This window comes from Orycteropus afer, unplaced genomic scaffold, assembly GCF_000298275.1.
Source record: "Orycteropus afer afer isolate SDZICR_OR568_19922 unplaced genomic scaffold, OryAfe1.0 scaffold00075, whole genome shotgun sequence".
In the NCBI taxonomy this organism is placed as follows: Eukaryota; Metazoa; Chordata; class Mammalia; order Tubulidentata; family Orycteropodidae; genus Orycteropus; species Orycteropus afer.
The window spans coordinates 741,475-757,062 of NW_006921662.1; the positions used below are offsets into that span (position 1 = coordinate 741,475).

General features: G+C 34.0%; 1 protein-coding gene across 1 annotated transcript in view; it reads left to right on the plus strand.

Annotated features, from left to right (window-relative positions):
* Window positions 1-15,588, plus strand: part of LOC103197276 (complement factor H) — a 99,808-nt gene that overhangs the window by 77,821 nt on the left and 6,399 nt on the right. Inside the window, exons 16-21 of the mRNA XM_007941176.1 lie at window positions 4,884-5,063; window positions 5,513-5,722; window positions 6,340-6,513; window positions 7,234-7,410; window positions 8,608-8,784; window positions 14,905-15,087. Coding sequence (XP_007939367.1) covers window positions 4,884-5,063; window positions 5,513-5,722; window positions 6,340-6,513; window positions 7,234-7,410; window positions 8,608-8,784; window positions 14,905-15,087 — 1,101 coding nt within the window. The remainder of the gene's footprint in view (window positions 1-4,883; window positions 5,064-5,512; window positions 5,723-6,339; window positions 6,514-7,233; window positions 7,411-8,607; window positions 8,785-14,904; window positions 15,088-15,588) is intronic.

Consider the following 15,588-nt stretch of genomic DNA (forward strand, 5'->3'; position numbering starts at 1 on the left):
TATGATTTCCATATTTTGAAACAGTTCATACTGTTTTGTTGCACAGCATGTTGTCTACCTTGGTGATGATGGTTATTGTTGAATTAGGTTAAAGTGATTTGGTGTTCTTCAAATTGATGTATGCCTTTCTTGTTTTCCTAATCTAGTTATTCCATTATTCACAGTAAAAGTATTGCTAAATGTTGTTGTTAGTTGCTGTTATGTTGGTTCCTACTCAGAGCAATCCTATTTACAGCACAAAGAAACACTGCCTGGTCTAGTGTCATTCTCACAAACAAAATATGTTTGAGCCATTGTGGTAGCCAATATTTGTTTGTATATGAGGTATTTGGAAATATCCTGGCTGCGTCAGGCACAGCTTAGCATTAAAAATGATGTGTTTACTCTCTAAAACATTAACACTTTGTAGTCTTCTTTTGTAGCATGTTTGCACAATGCAGTAAGTAATTTGATTTCTTGACTGCTGCATCCGTGGATATTCACTGTGGATCCAAGTAAAATGAAATCCTTGACAACTTCAATCTTTTCTCCATTTATCATGATATCACTTATTGGTTCAGGTGTGAAGATTGTTGTTTTCTTTATGTTGATATTTAATCCATACTGAAGACTGTAGTCTTAGATCTTCACCAGCAAGCCTTTCAAGCCCTCTTTGCTTTTGGCAAGCAAGGTATTGTCATCTGCATATCCCTGGTTGTTAATGAATCTTCCCCCAATCCTGACACTACGTTATTCTTCACATAGTCCATTTTCTCAGATTATTTGCTCAGCATAGAGATTGAATAAATATGCTGAAAAAATATAACCCTGATACACACCATTTCTGATTTCAAACCATGCAGTATCCCCTAATTACATTTGAAAGATTTCCTCTTGATCTATGTACAGGTTCCATATGAGCATAATTAGGTGTTCTGGAATTCCTTTTCTTCACAATGTTACCCATAATTTTTCATGATGCACACAATTGAATGCCTTAGCATAGTCAATAAAACATAAGTAAACATCTTTATGATATTCTTTGCTTTCAGCCAAGAACTATTCAACATCAGCAATGATATACCTCATTACACATCCTTTTCTGAATCTGCCTTGAATTTCTGACAGTTCACTGTCAATGTACTGTTGTAACAGTTACTGAATTATTTTCAGTAAAAAATTGGTTATTGAATTCTTTTCAGCAAAATTTTTCTTGTGTAGTGTATTAATGATATTGTTTTATAATTTCCACATTCTATTGGATCACCTTTCTTTGGAATGGCCACAGATACGGATCTCTTACAGAGGTTGGCCAAGTAGCTGTTTTCCAAAGTTCTTGTCATAGACAAGTGAGCACTTAAAGTGCGGTCTGCTTGTTGTCTCAGCTGGTCAGTCAATTCCTGGAGCCTGGTTTTTCTCCCATGCCTTCAGTGCAGCTTATGCTGTTTCTGTCAATATCATCCGTTCTTGATTTTTACTTCATTATTTGTACACTTTGTTAAGCTACTCTATGTTGAAGAGCAAGTTTCAGAGTATCTTTGGATATTCATTTTGGTCTTTTTTTTTTCCTGTTTTTTTTTTTTTTGCTGTTGATGTTATGATGAAGATATTTTCATAACACTGTCCTGTCCCCTGTTTGCTCCACTATATTCACAGGTATATTTGCAGCACATACATATGTAGAGATAGACTCTGTCAAACCTATATATATTCCTGACTTTTAAATGACTCTTTCCTTTCTTCATGTATGCTATCCTTGGTGTCATCCCACAACTTGTCTGGTCTTCGGTCACTGAACTGGTGTCCAGTGCTACTCTTCAAAAGGCCTCTAAATTCTGATGGGATATACTCAAGGTCATATTTTGGCTCTCATGGGCTTGTTTTAATTTTCTTTGGCTTCAACTTAAATGGGCAAGCCTCTGGCCTTTTTCTTATTGATGATATTGAGCTTCTCCATCTTCATTTTCCACAGATGTAGTTGATTTCATTCTTGTGTATTTTATCTTGTGAATTTCAAGTATATAGTCACCATTTGTGTTGTTTAAAAATGTATTGACAGTGAATAGGACATTGGGCATAGAAAATTCTATTATGCATCACTTCTGTCACAAAGACTATATTTTCCTACTACCAAAGCTGCTTCTTTGTTTCCAGCTTTCACATACCAATCACTAATAATTATCAATACATTTTGATTGCACAATTTGTCAATTTCAGAGTGTAGAAGTTTGTTAAAAAATCTTAAATGTCTTCATTTTTAGCTTCAGTGATTAGGGCATAAATTTGAATAATAGTCACATTAACTGGTCTTTCTTGTAGGTGTGTGGATATTTGTATCAATATTGTCTTATCACAGCATAGTACTTCAGAATAGATCCTGAAATAGTATTTTTGATGATGAATGTGACATCATTCCACTTTCCTAGCATAATAGACCACATGACTGTCCAATTCAAAAAGGCTAATACCAGTCCATTTCAGCTCACAGTGCCTAGGATATTGATCTTTATGCATTCCATTTCATTTTGACAACTTTTAATTTTCCTAGATTCATAATCTGTACATTCCATGTACCAATTATTAATGAAATTTTGCAGCTGTTTCTTCTCATTTTATGTGTTGCCACATCAACAAATGAAAGCTTTACTCCATCCTTGTCATTAAAGTCAACTCTACTTTGAGGAGTTGTATTTTGAGTACCTTTCTACTTGAGAGGCTCATTTTCTAGCACTATATCAGACAATGTTTCAGGGCTGTTCAAAAACATTTCAGTGGCTATTTTTCTTTTTCAAAAGTAGCCTGTGACATCTTTCTTCCTAGTTTGTCTTGGTCTGGAAGATCCACTGAAACCTGCCCCCTGTAGGGGACTGTTGGCTTTTGGAATACCAGTGGCATAGCTTTCCACTTACAGCAATACACAAGCCACCACAGTATAAAAAACTGAAACACAATGGTGACGTTAGTTACTAGGAACATGAATTTGACTACTTCTTTAATTCTGTTCATTTTTGCTTCATGTATTTTCATATTTTTAGATAGGTGCATATTTATGATCATTTTGATCTTGTAAATTAGCCATTCTATGATTATAAAATATTTCATTACAGTTTTATATACTCCTTGTCTTGAAGTATACATTTGCTGATTTTAATACAGCTAAGTTATTTTAAACAATTAACCCTTTTCATGTGATAAAGAAGCCTCAACAAATCCGAAGAATCAACGTCCTCAAACTCTTCTCCCTAAGTCCAACATAAAATAGAGAGCTAGCTACACACTTGATTCATTCACCATTTCACAATGTTGATGACATAATGTCTTAAAATACTACCATAAAATTTCAATGATGGTGTTATACATTGAATATGTTGTTGCTGTTATGTGCTGTCAAGTCGGGCCCGACTCATAGCGATCCCTCCTTGGGTTGCCGAGACAGTAGCACTAGGGAAGTAGATTGCCCAACCTTCCTTCCAAGGAGTGGCTGGTGAGTACATTGGATATAGCAAAAGCAAAAAATAATATATTTTAGTTTTTAAATATCAATCATCAAACAAGAAACAAAATAAAAGCAATAGATATTACAATAAGAAGGTAGAAAAGAATATACACCTGAAAACCTTAAAAGAAAGGGTAACTAAAGCATACATTATATAAGAAGTTAAAAAATCCATATATATGATGCATATATAAATTTTTAGTCCAGCTTTTTGGAAAATATGTTAAATAGATAAAACTCTGGCTGGATGAAAAGAAAGCATGAATTAAAGTTACATGGATTTAAAAAAAAAAAAAAACTTTATAAATACCCGACATAGAAGAAAACAAACCCATAGGAACATATTGAAAATTTATTCAAACAAATATAAAAACAGAAATGAGACAAAAATCATTTTCTCAACTATAAAATACTCATATTGACTTAGGAAGAAACAGAAAACCTGAAGTTATTAATTATCATTCCTGAAGTATATTGGGTCAACTCTTCTTGATGGATGACAAAAAGCTGAACAACTGACAGGATTCACAAGACTTCCCAGAGTGAAATTGCTTGAGTCTTTAATCAAGTAAAGCATGCAGTACAAAGGAAAAAGCAAAATTTGGGAGTTAGAGAGAAGTCCAAAATCTCTCAAATACAGACTTCCAGATTCTACTTTCAGTCAAACAGGGCACACCTCATCAGATTATAAACCCACAAGATATATCTGATGTGTCTTAGGATCAGGGGAGCTCAGACACAAGTTTATAGATGGATATTTTATACACTGTTCATCATGTGGTCAAAGTCAGGGGACGTAATCTGTTAAAATAGGTGCATATCCTCAGTCTATACATTTCTAAATAGTGTAAACAAGCTATAAATGGTACCTCCAGGTGAAATCCACTTTTTAAACAGAAGATTATAATTCACTAAAAAAGATATTTAATTCTTAGTCTTGCTCAAGACTCAGAACCAGATGAATTGATTGCTAATTAATTCTTCCTGTGGCTTATCATCTTCCCCTGGCAGAACATCTTGTAAGGGTTTTAATTCAATGTCTATATATTTGATCTTGGATATCTGTAAAAAGAAGACCCTGATAATGCCCATTGTTAAGAATGTTGAATCCAGTTAAAACATTGAGATGGCTGGAAATAATTAAAATAGGCTTTACATAAATTATATAAGATTGATCACAGGATAAAAGGAAAAAGGTAGAAGAGCAACTGTAACAATATAAACCAAAAATGATAATACTAAGGTGTTACAAAGTTACAAATTATTACATATATAAATATAGAACATAATAACTATTATATGATCATTTAAGAGACACGGGTACCGAATATGCTATGTATTAAAATCATCCTTTTTATATTTTTAATTTACCATATTTTAATCAAGAAATGTACTTATATTTTAATAGCACAAAAAAAATTTTGCCCACCTCCACCTCAAATTCCTAATTCTGAAAGCATGACAGTGACAGTGAATTATCAGGATGGAGAAAAAATATCTATTCTCTGCAAAGAAAATTACATAATTCAGGAAGCAGATGAAATCATGTGCAAAGATGGAAGATGGCAGTCAATACCACGTTGTGTCGGTTAGTAGTTCATAACATGCTTTAGAACATTCTTTCAAATGAGGTTAATTCTCTACTGTGCTTTGCATGACTGAACAATATAAAGACATTTTTTTTGTGTCTGTTACTCTTTATATAAAACAATATATTAAAATACATAGGTCCAAATTAATTTATTCTGTGATATAAATACAGATTTAGGGATATGATCTAAATACCAGATTTTTTTTTTTTTTTATTATTTTATCTCTTATGATGACCAAGACAAGAATGAAGGGGGATATTTAACAAGAGATGGTAGCATATATACTGTGATGATATATATCCTTGCAAGTTCCAGATATTTGTTCCATTTTTAAACAATATTATCTATTTTAATTACCTTTCTTTATAATTCCAAATAGTATTTGATTTATTTTTCCATTTAGACATTGTATTTGTGCTTGATATATTGATCTCTCTTCATATAGAAAAACTCCCCTGTTCTTCACCACCTCCTATTGAACATGGAACAATTAACTCATCTAGATCTTTAGAAGAAAGGAAAGAAACATCCAAACCCAGTAGCTACCCACATGGCACTAAAATAACTTATGTCTGTGAAGAGGGGTTCATGCACTCTGACGATGGTGGTATAACATGCTACATGGGAAAATGGAGTTCGCCACCTCAGTGTGAAGGTAAAGGTTTATGAACAAACCATTTTGTAAAATTTATTGAAAATAATTGGTTCTGATCAAAGTCATAAGACAACATAATTTAGATGTACATCTATAGCTGTTTATGTATCTTACCTTGAAATAATTTTTGCATAATCAAATCAATCATATTTTTGTTGATTTTGTTGGCTCATCATAGAAACACTTTAAACTCTGGCATTTAGTTTGTCTTAAAATGTGATGCATAGTGTAATTAACTTATATTTATATAAGTTACAGTGTTTGTTTTGCCAGCTGTCACTTTAATTTATTTAAGTATGTTTCATACAATGTTCCTTCTGACTTTTTAGGATCAGTCATCCTCAATATATTTCACTTTAACACTCATGACTGGCTAGAGAAGCAATGACTATATCATTCATAAATGCATTGACATTTAAGTCCTAAGTTCTTGCTTAGGTTGTGACAGACAGCAGAATGGTGACTTCGGACATTGTTTGTGTATCTTCTTTTTGGTGGGAAACTAACTCCTGTGTTTTCATTACTTTTCAAATGAAGTGACTAAATAGGAGACTAGTACATAAAATTAAATTTCAGAATAAATGAAACATGAATGCATTCTTCCATTGTTTTTTAAGGATTGCCTTGTAAGCCACCACCTTCAATTTTTCACGGTGTTGTATCTCATGAGTCAGACACCTACCAACATGGAGAAGAAGTGACATACAACTGTACTCACGGTTTTGGCATCGATGGACCTGAATCTATAAAATGTTTTGCAGGAAAATGGCCTCCCCCACCAGTGTGCAAAAGTATACATTTAAAAGTATTTTAATTAAAAATATATTTTGTTTTATTCCATAGATGATAAACATCTTTTATTCAAAGTATAAACAGTACTAACCAGCAGTAATTGTAGAATTTAACAATTTATCTCCAGAAATTCCTGGGATTCTGGATTAAGAAGAAGAAATCTTAAACCCAGTGGGCCCAATTATCTCCTTTTCAAGTCCTCTTGCATGCGTTTGTGGCATCCTCTGATCTTTATTTTCAGACTTCTCATCTCTGTATCTGAAACCTAACTGATCCCTACTCATCCATCTAATCATCCTTCATTCTGCTGTCAGTTTATCAATTATTTTCCATTAAATATATAATTTTCCAAAACATTTTAAATAATTGCATGTAACTTAGATTTTAACAGTAGCAAAAAGAGTACAATAGACACATATACAGGACATATATGACTAGAATAAATTTGAAAGAAGGAAGTATGATCCCAAGCCTTATGTCTACCCATACAACTTTAGGCTCCACCATTGCCATGCCTACCTTGTGCCTTTGATGAAAGTAGAACAGTTCAATGAGATTATCTCATGACTGTATAAAAAATTATTTTTCCACAGTGTAAGAAAAGTATTGTACAGTATTCTTCAGTTTGATAGATAGCTAATTATTATTTTAGAATATAATGATTGGATATAATATATTTCAAAGATTTACTAAACAAATGTGCATTCCTTTTCTTTCAGATACAGATTGCTTTAAATTACCCACATTTCCTAATGCTATACTCAAAAACCCGAAGAAAGAATCATATAAGTCAGGAGAACAAGTGGAGTATGAATGTGAAAAAAGTTTCCAATTAGAGGGCTCAAATATTGTAAAGTGTTTCAAGAGCAAATGGGTAGGAAGTCCAATATGCAAAGGTATTTTGATTAAATTTAAAATTTTACTTTTAACAGTATCGCAGACAATAACATATAGAATTCTTTGTCTCTAGCACCTTTAAAAGATAGGCATAGATAAGAGGTATTGGTTAAACTTACAGTCCAACAGTTCTCAAAGACTGTCCCTGAGATAACACCATCAGTGTTTACTGGGAAATTCTTAAACATACAAATTTATGGGTTCATCCCACACCTACTGGATCAGAAACTCTGGGGGAGGGACACTGAAGGTGTTTTAACAAGCCCACAGACTATTATAAGGAGCCTTGGTGAGGCAGTGGGTAAGAGCTCAGCTGCTAGGCTTATCATCAGAGGTTCAACACTCCCTAGCTGTCCAGGAGGAAGATCTGGCAGTCTGCTTCCAAAAAGGTGATATCCTTGGAAAGCCTATGGAGCAATTCTACTCTGTCCTATAGTATCACTGAGAGAGTACCTACTGCACAGTACCTGGTGTTTTTGTTTTTGATACAGAAATTTTGTGCACACTTCTGTTCGGGAACCACAGCTACAATTGCTTCACATCTACATGAAACCCTGAAAAATTGTGTGTTATTATTTAAGCATTTGCCAAATAAAATCAATACAGTTGTTTTCATGAATTATAAATTCATATTCCATTATTTTCTTGCATCTCCTTTTTTGCATACTTTCAGTTAATCATCTTCCTCTTTAATTTTGGTATTATTCAAAGTGTGCTCTTAATTCTTGATTTGTTCTTTAAGTAAGTTCATATCTATGATATTTTTCTAAGGGGCTAAAATTTTAATCAAAAACAATAAATGCAAATCAAAATCTGATGTCATATATGTCTTTTTTTCTGATTTTTATGGTTTCTAAATTCATATGGGATTTATAATATATGATAGCAATGTTACTAAATTCTAAGATAGTCCATGACAACTCTCATTTTCACTAGTTTCAAAAGGAAAGAAAACAGTGTGTCTTCTAGTGAACATAGATTAGAGATTTAAGCACATGAAAACATAATGTTGCTGTATATTTTTAAACTTGTTTTCCTCAGTCTTACATGTAAATTCTTTATATTAGCAAACTTTATCATAATAAATAGTTTACTGATGTTAGACCTGCCTTGAAATATACTTAGAATCTCATTTATTGATTTGGAACTCAAAATGAACACTTATAGGACACTTTTTATCTTTTCTTTCTATTTAGATATTTCCTGTGGGAATCCACCCATAGTGAAAAATGCTAAAATTATCTCAGAACAGATGACTAGGTATCCACATGAAGAGAGAGTACGTTATGAATGTAATGAGACTTACTACCTGTATGGAGAGTCAGAAGTTATGTGTATGAGTGGAACCTGGACAGAACCACCTCAGTGCAAAGGTAGAATATCTTTTTTCCTGAAAATTTGTGAAGAGATAATAGTGGTGATACGTTTTGATCAAAGCATATAGTAAAATAGTGCTTGTAGAATATATTATTTCAAATATAAATAAAATTATAATGTAAAAAACCTAATTCTTTTTCTACACTGAGCCAGGTAATATGGTTGATTTGAACTACAAAAGTCTTGACCCTATTAAAGAATAGTTGAACTCTTATCTTTAGCAGGAAGATCCTGAGTTATTTCCTGAAGAATAAATGTGTAAAACATACATCATGTAAGTTTGACAGTTCCAGGAGAAGTGGAATAGACAGATGGGTAGTGAATGCAGAATATGACACAAATTTGGACATCTTCAGTGGGTAGATTATAATTAAAAGTATATGTCTAACTGTATTGATTCTCTAGTGCTGCTATAATCGAAATACTACAAATGGATGCCTTTGAAAAATGGGGGTTTATTCTTTTATAGTTTAGGAAGCTAGAAGTCCAAGTTCAAAGCACCATGTCTAGGGGCTGGGTAAAGGCCACTAGACCTAGAGCTTCAGCTCTGCCTCCTGTTCCAGACCCACTAGAGCTGGAGGCTTTTTCTGACTCACACAACTACTGGCTACTGAGGCTGATGAATGCAAGACCAACAGGTGAAATAACACAGTCCCAAGATTAGCAGATAATATGACAGGCCTCTAGTTGAGTTCCAGGAATCAACAGGCAACATGGCAGGTCACTGAGATTCAGATAAATGCAGGACGCAAATGTGCCAAAACTAGAGATCTTTCTCAAAGCTTCTCCTTATGTACTGAAAGCAGACCACACTTCAAAGACAGCAACTTAGCTGATCACAGATGATTCTACTGTGGAGGTGATTACAGTCTTATCATGGGGAATATTACATCCAACTGACCAGCCACTCAAAACCATGGCCCAGCCAAGTTAACACATAACTTTAACTACCACACCAACTGAGCTTATTTAGGAAATAAGTGTTTCCAGGAACAGAAGTCTGAGAATTTAGTCATGACCATGGCAAACAGCTAGATGTTATAAGATAAGAGGGGTCGGTAATGGAGATCATTTCTTTATTTATTTTAATAACATTTGGCTGATTCCCCACCCCCACCCCCATTTTAACTGAGTGGAATACACAGGGCTACATCTGTGCAAAGAGATGATGGAGCAACTCAATATCATCAGTCAGAACAAGGTCAGGGAGTAACTGTGCAACAGACCACAATGACTATATGCAAGTTCAAGTTGAAGATTAAAATAATAATAATAATAAAATAGTCCAAGAGAGCCAAAGTATGACCTTGAGTATGTCCCATCTGAATTTAGAGACCATCTCAAAAATAAATATGATGCAATGAACACTAATGACTGAAGACCAGATAAGTTGTTAAATGATGTCAAGAACATCATACATAAAGAAAGGAAAAGATTATTTAAAAGACAGGAAAATATGAAAATGGATGTCAGAAGTGACTGTGAAACTTGCCCTTGAACATAAAGTAAGTAGAGCAAAAGGAAGAAATGATGAAGGAAAAGAGCTGAATAGAAGATTTCAAAGGGCGCAAGAGAAGACAAAGTAAAGTATTATAATGAAATGTGCAAAGACCTGGAGTTAGAAAATGAAAAGGGAAAAGCACGGGTAGCTTTTTTGTAGCTGAAAGAACTGAAGAAAAAAAATCCAGGCTTGAGTTGCGATATTGAAGGACACTATGGGCAAAGTACTGAATGACACAGTAAGAATCAAAACATTATGGAAGGAATACATAGAGTCACAGTACTAAAAAGATTTAGTTTCTTTCTTTATTTTTTTACCTTTTCAGGAGGTAGCATATGATCAAGAATTGATGATAGTGAAGGAAGCAGTCCAAGCTGAACTGAAGGAACTGGTGAAAAACAGACTCTAGGAACTGACAAATTATAAATCAAGATGTTTCAACATAAGAAACAAAGCAGGAAATTCTCTCTTGTGTAACAAGAAAATTGAAAGACGGCTACCTGGCCAATTGATTGGAAAATATCCGTATTTTTGCCGACTCCAAATAAAAGTGAACCAAAACAATTCAGAAATTATGGAACAATGCCATTAATTTCACACACAAGTAACCTTTGCTTAAAGTAATTTAAAAACGATTGCAGCAGTACTTTGAAAAGGAACTGCCAGAAATTCAAGGCAGATTCAAAAAAGGGCATGGTATGGGTGGTTTTAAATGGATATGCAATTAGTGATGTCAGATGAATCTTGCCTGAAAGAAAAGAGTACTAGAAAGATGTTTACTTGTGTTTTACTGACTATGCAAAACATTTGACTATGTGGATTATAGCAAATTACAAATAACATGGAGAACAATGGGAATTCCAGAACAGTTAATTGTGCTTATAAGGAACATGTAAGTAAAACAAAATGCTGTTCTTTGAACAGAACAAGGGGATGTTGCATGGTTTAAAATCAGGAAAGTTATGTGTCAGACTTGTATCCTTTAATTATTGTTATTATATCAGTATGCTGAGCAAATAATCTGATAGAAGGACTATATGAAGAAGAATGTGGCACAGGATTAGAGGAAAAATCATTAACAACCTGTGATATGCAGATGACAAACCTTCTTTGCTGAAAATAGAGAGTACTTGCACTACTTACCAATGAAGATTAAAGACTACCACCTTCAGTTTGGATTACACCTCCACATAAAGAAACAAAACCTCTCAAAACTGGACCAATAGGCAACATTATGACAAATGGAGAAAAGACTGAAGTTTTCAAGGATTTTATTTCATTTGGATCCACAATTAATGTCCATGAATGCAACAGTGTAGAAATCAAATGATGTATTTATTGCATTGGGCAAATATTATGCAAAAGATTTCTTTGAAGTGTTAAAAAGGAAGACATGACCTTGACATGACCAAGGTGTGCCTGACCCAAGGAATGGTATTTTTCAATCATCTCATATGCATGTGCAACCTGGTAAATGAACAAGGAAAAAAACAAAGAAGAGTTCATGCTTTGAATAATGGTTATGGTGAAGAATATTGAATATACCATGGACAGACAGAAGAATGAACTAATCTGTCTTGGAAGTACAGCCAGAATGCTCCTTAGAAGTGAAGATGGTGAGACTCAGAATCACCTACTTTGGACATGTTATTAGGATGGTCCAGTGCCTAGAAAAGGACATCATGGTTGGTAAAGTAGAGGGTTAGCTAAAAGAAGATCCTCTACACAATAGATGGACAGTGGTTGCAATAATGGGCTACAACGTTGCAATGATTTTGAGGATGGTGCAGGACTGGGTAGGGTTTCATTCTCTTTTCCATATGGTAATGACTCAGAACTGAGTTGAAGGCATAGAACAACAACAACTTTGAACCTACCTATGTTTTTAGTTTTGAAATGAGTTATTATAGACAGGATATTATTGTGTCTTGTTCTTATTCACCCAGTTTTTCTTGGTCTTTTAACTGGTGTATTTACACCAGTTACATTTAATGTAACTTTTGTTATGTGAGGGCTTCTATTGGGCTTTTTATTGTTTGTTTTGTGTGTATTTCCTGTTTCTCATTCCTGTTTCCATTTTCTTACCTTCTTTGTAGGTTTCTTGAATATTTTGAAGAATTTCATTTTGATTTATCTATACTGCCTTTTGGTATATCTTTTTGTACATTCATTTTATCTAGTGGTTGTGCTCAGCAATACAATATACATAAGTTACTTACTGTCTATTTGTATGGCTGTTGTACTATTTCAAGTAAAGTCTCTAACCTTCACTTCCGATTTACCCAGTTACTCCATTTTCCTAACCTTGCTTTAAATAGAAATGTCTTAAGTACTTCCTCTACATACACAGGTCACCATATCAGAGGACTTAATTTTGTTTCTACAGTCAAACAAATTCAACAAACTCATGAGGAGAAAGATAGTCTATTAGATTTACCCATATTATTTTCAATCTATTCCATTTTCTTTCTTCTTTCCTGAAGTCTCACTTCTCCTTCTATTATTATTTCTTTTCTATTTGAAAATATTAATTTAGTCATCCATAAGGATGGATCTGCTGGAGGCAAATTCTCTTACTTTTCCGTTGCTTGAAAGTGACTTAATTTCCCTATTATTACTAAGGATGGTATTTCTACATATAGAAATTGCAGGAGACAGCTCTTTTCTTTCAGATTTTGAAAAATGTTATCACTTCCTTCTGACCTCCATGTATTTCGAATGTGAAACCCAGTCATTTGAATCCTTGTTCCCCTGTAGGTAATACATAATTTTTAGCATCTTTTTTTCTTTTACATTACTTTTCAGACATTTGATTATGATGTGTGTACACAAATTTCTCTGGGTTTGTCTTTGGATTTGTACAGCTCTTTAAACACACAGGATTATTTTTTCTGACCACTTTGGGAAATTTTCTGCCATTATATTTTTAATTATTGTTTTTTAGCTTTACATTCTTCTATCTTTATTGAACTCCACATTTTTTTTTTTTAATTTTACCAGAGAAACCTGAAATTCTATTTGTTCTGTTTGTTTTCAGATTGGTTAATATCCATTTTTTTTATCATCAAGTTTTAGATTAATTCTTCTGTTATCTCCATTCTATAATTAAGATCATAAATGATTTTTTAAAATTTTATTTCCAGTTCCATATTCTCCATTGGGTTCTAGCCATCATTGTCAAATTATCTCAACATCCGAGTAATCTCAGTGTTGGCATCTATTGATTGTCTTTTTTTTTTTTGAGATTTTACTCATTCTTGATGATTGTCAATAATACTCTGTATATTTTGGGTATTAAGTTTTGAAACTCTGAATTTTATTTAATGTATGATATTTTAACTGACTTCCATGCCAGGTACAAACCAGGCCACAGCTTGGCCTTGCTGGTCCTGTGGAAAGAGGATAGGGGACAGGTTCTTGTTATATCACCACATGGGTGGAAGTCTAGGCCCCTCACTCAGCCCTGATGATCCCGTGGGATGAAAAAAAAAAAAAAAAAAACTCACCACCATTGTGTTGGATTGGACTCATAGTGACTGACCCCTCCTTGGGTTTCCCTGGTGGCATCTCTACTAAAGTAGATTGCCCAACCCTCCTTCTGAGGAGTGGCTGGTGGGTTAGAACCACCAGCCTTCTGGTTAGCCAGATGCCATAGGCAGTATGCCATGTGGAGGAAAAACACGTTTTTATTTCTTCTATTGTGATTTCTGGAAGCTCTGGTAGCATAGTGCCTAAGGCATTTGACTGCTAACCAGAAAGCTGGTGGTTCAAACCCACCAGCCACTCCTCAGAAGGAAGGTTGGGCAATCTACTTCCATAGTGATACTGGTGCAGCAACCCAAGGAGGGGTCGCTATGAGTCGGTCCAACTCTATAGCACATAACAACAACATCATTGTGATTTCTAGAGTTAGTTGCATATTGTTAAGATTTCTACCTTGTAAGGCTGCTGCCTTCCAGAGCCTTTGGTTAGAGAGGGTAGGCTCTTTTAAGAACTATTTTCTCTAAACTAGATATTAGTTTTGGGTTGAAGATTTCTTCAGTGCCCAGTTGAGGGTATACAGGAAGCAAAAAGACAACCAAATAACTCACCCCCACATAGTTCCTTGAGTCCCATGGTCCCAGTTCTTCCTTCACCTTTCAGACCTCTTTTCCTTTAGTTTTATATAATGCATCCAGAATTTTTAGCTACACCTAGTAGAAATACAACTAAGTTTATTCTTTGAATATTTGCAGGAAGTTGATGTTTCCTTTGTAATAAAAATTTTAAAAAGGGTAGAGATATAATAGATATTGCAATGTATTATATAACAAAAAGAAAACTTTATTTATCTTAACTATCCATTTTCCAGAATATATTCATGAATAAAATAATGTCTACAGCAACACTGGAAGGAGGATATATTTATTAGTGTTCTCAGATAGGATAAAAGGAAGAACTGGAAAGGTTGTAGTTCTCAATTTATGTGATTAGGATTCCTTCCATGAATCATTTCTTTTCTCAGAAATCACACAAGTCTTGATATTACATATTATGTTTACTTTGTATTAGACTCAACTTAATCTGTGTGTTGGTTTGACCTCTCAATCAATCAAATATTATATATATTTTTTAGATTCTGAGGGAAAATGTGAGCCCCCTCCAGCTATTGAAAATGGGGACTTGACTTCATTCCCAGCACCTGTATATGCTCAAGGAACATCAGTGGAGTACCAGTGCCAGGCCTTCTATGAACTTCAGGGTAACAGACATATAACATGTGTGAATGGAGAGTGGTCAGAACCACCAAAATGCTTAGGTAAGTAGTTCAGTCCTTTTTTGAATCCTTGAAAAAAATCAGTGTAATGAGCATTATATTTTTCTGTTTATAATATTTGTGCATTAGTTAAGAACCATTGTGTTGAATACTTGACCTCCAAACCTTAATAAAGCAAAACCTGCTGCCATTGAGTCAATTCTTACTCAATACAGCTACCTTTGTCATAGAGTAGAAGCACTCTATAGAGTTTTCCAATATCAACATGTAAGGATATATAGTTTCTGAAATTTTTATTAAAACAATAGATGTGAATGCTCCTTTAATGTAAAACTCCTGATACTATAGTTCACATTATGATCCTCCGATAACATCTAGTTATAACACATTACGGATAATATATCATTTTTGCACCATTGATCGGTTTCAAAGAACCTGAGTAGTGAAAATGGTTTATACATGTTTACTAGCCTAAAGGTTAGCATTGGAAGCCACCACACAGTGTTGTGGGAGAAAGGCCTATCTGCTTCTATAAAGATTACA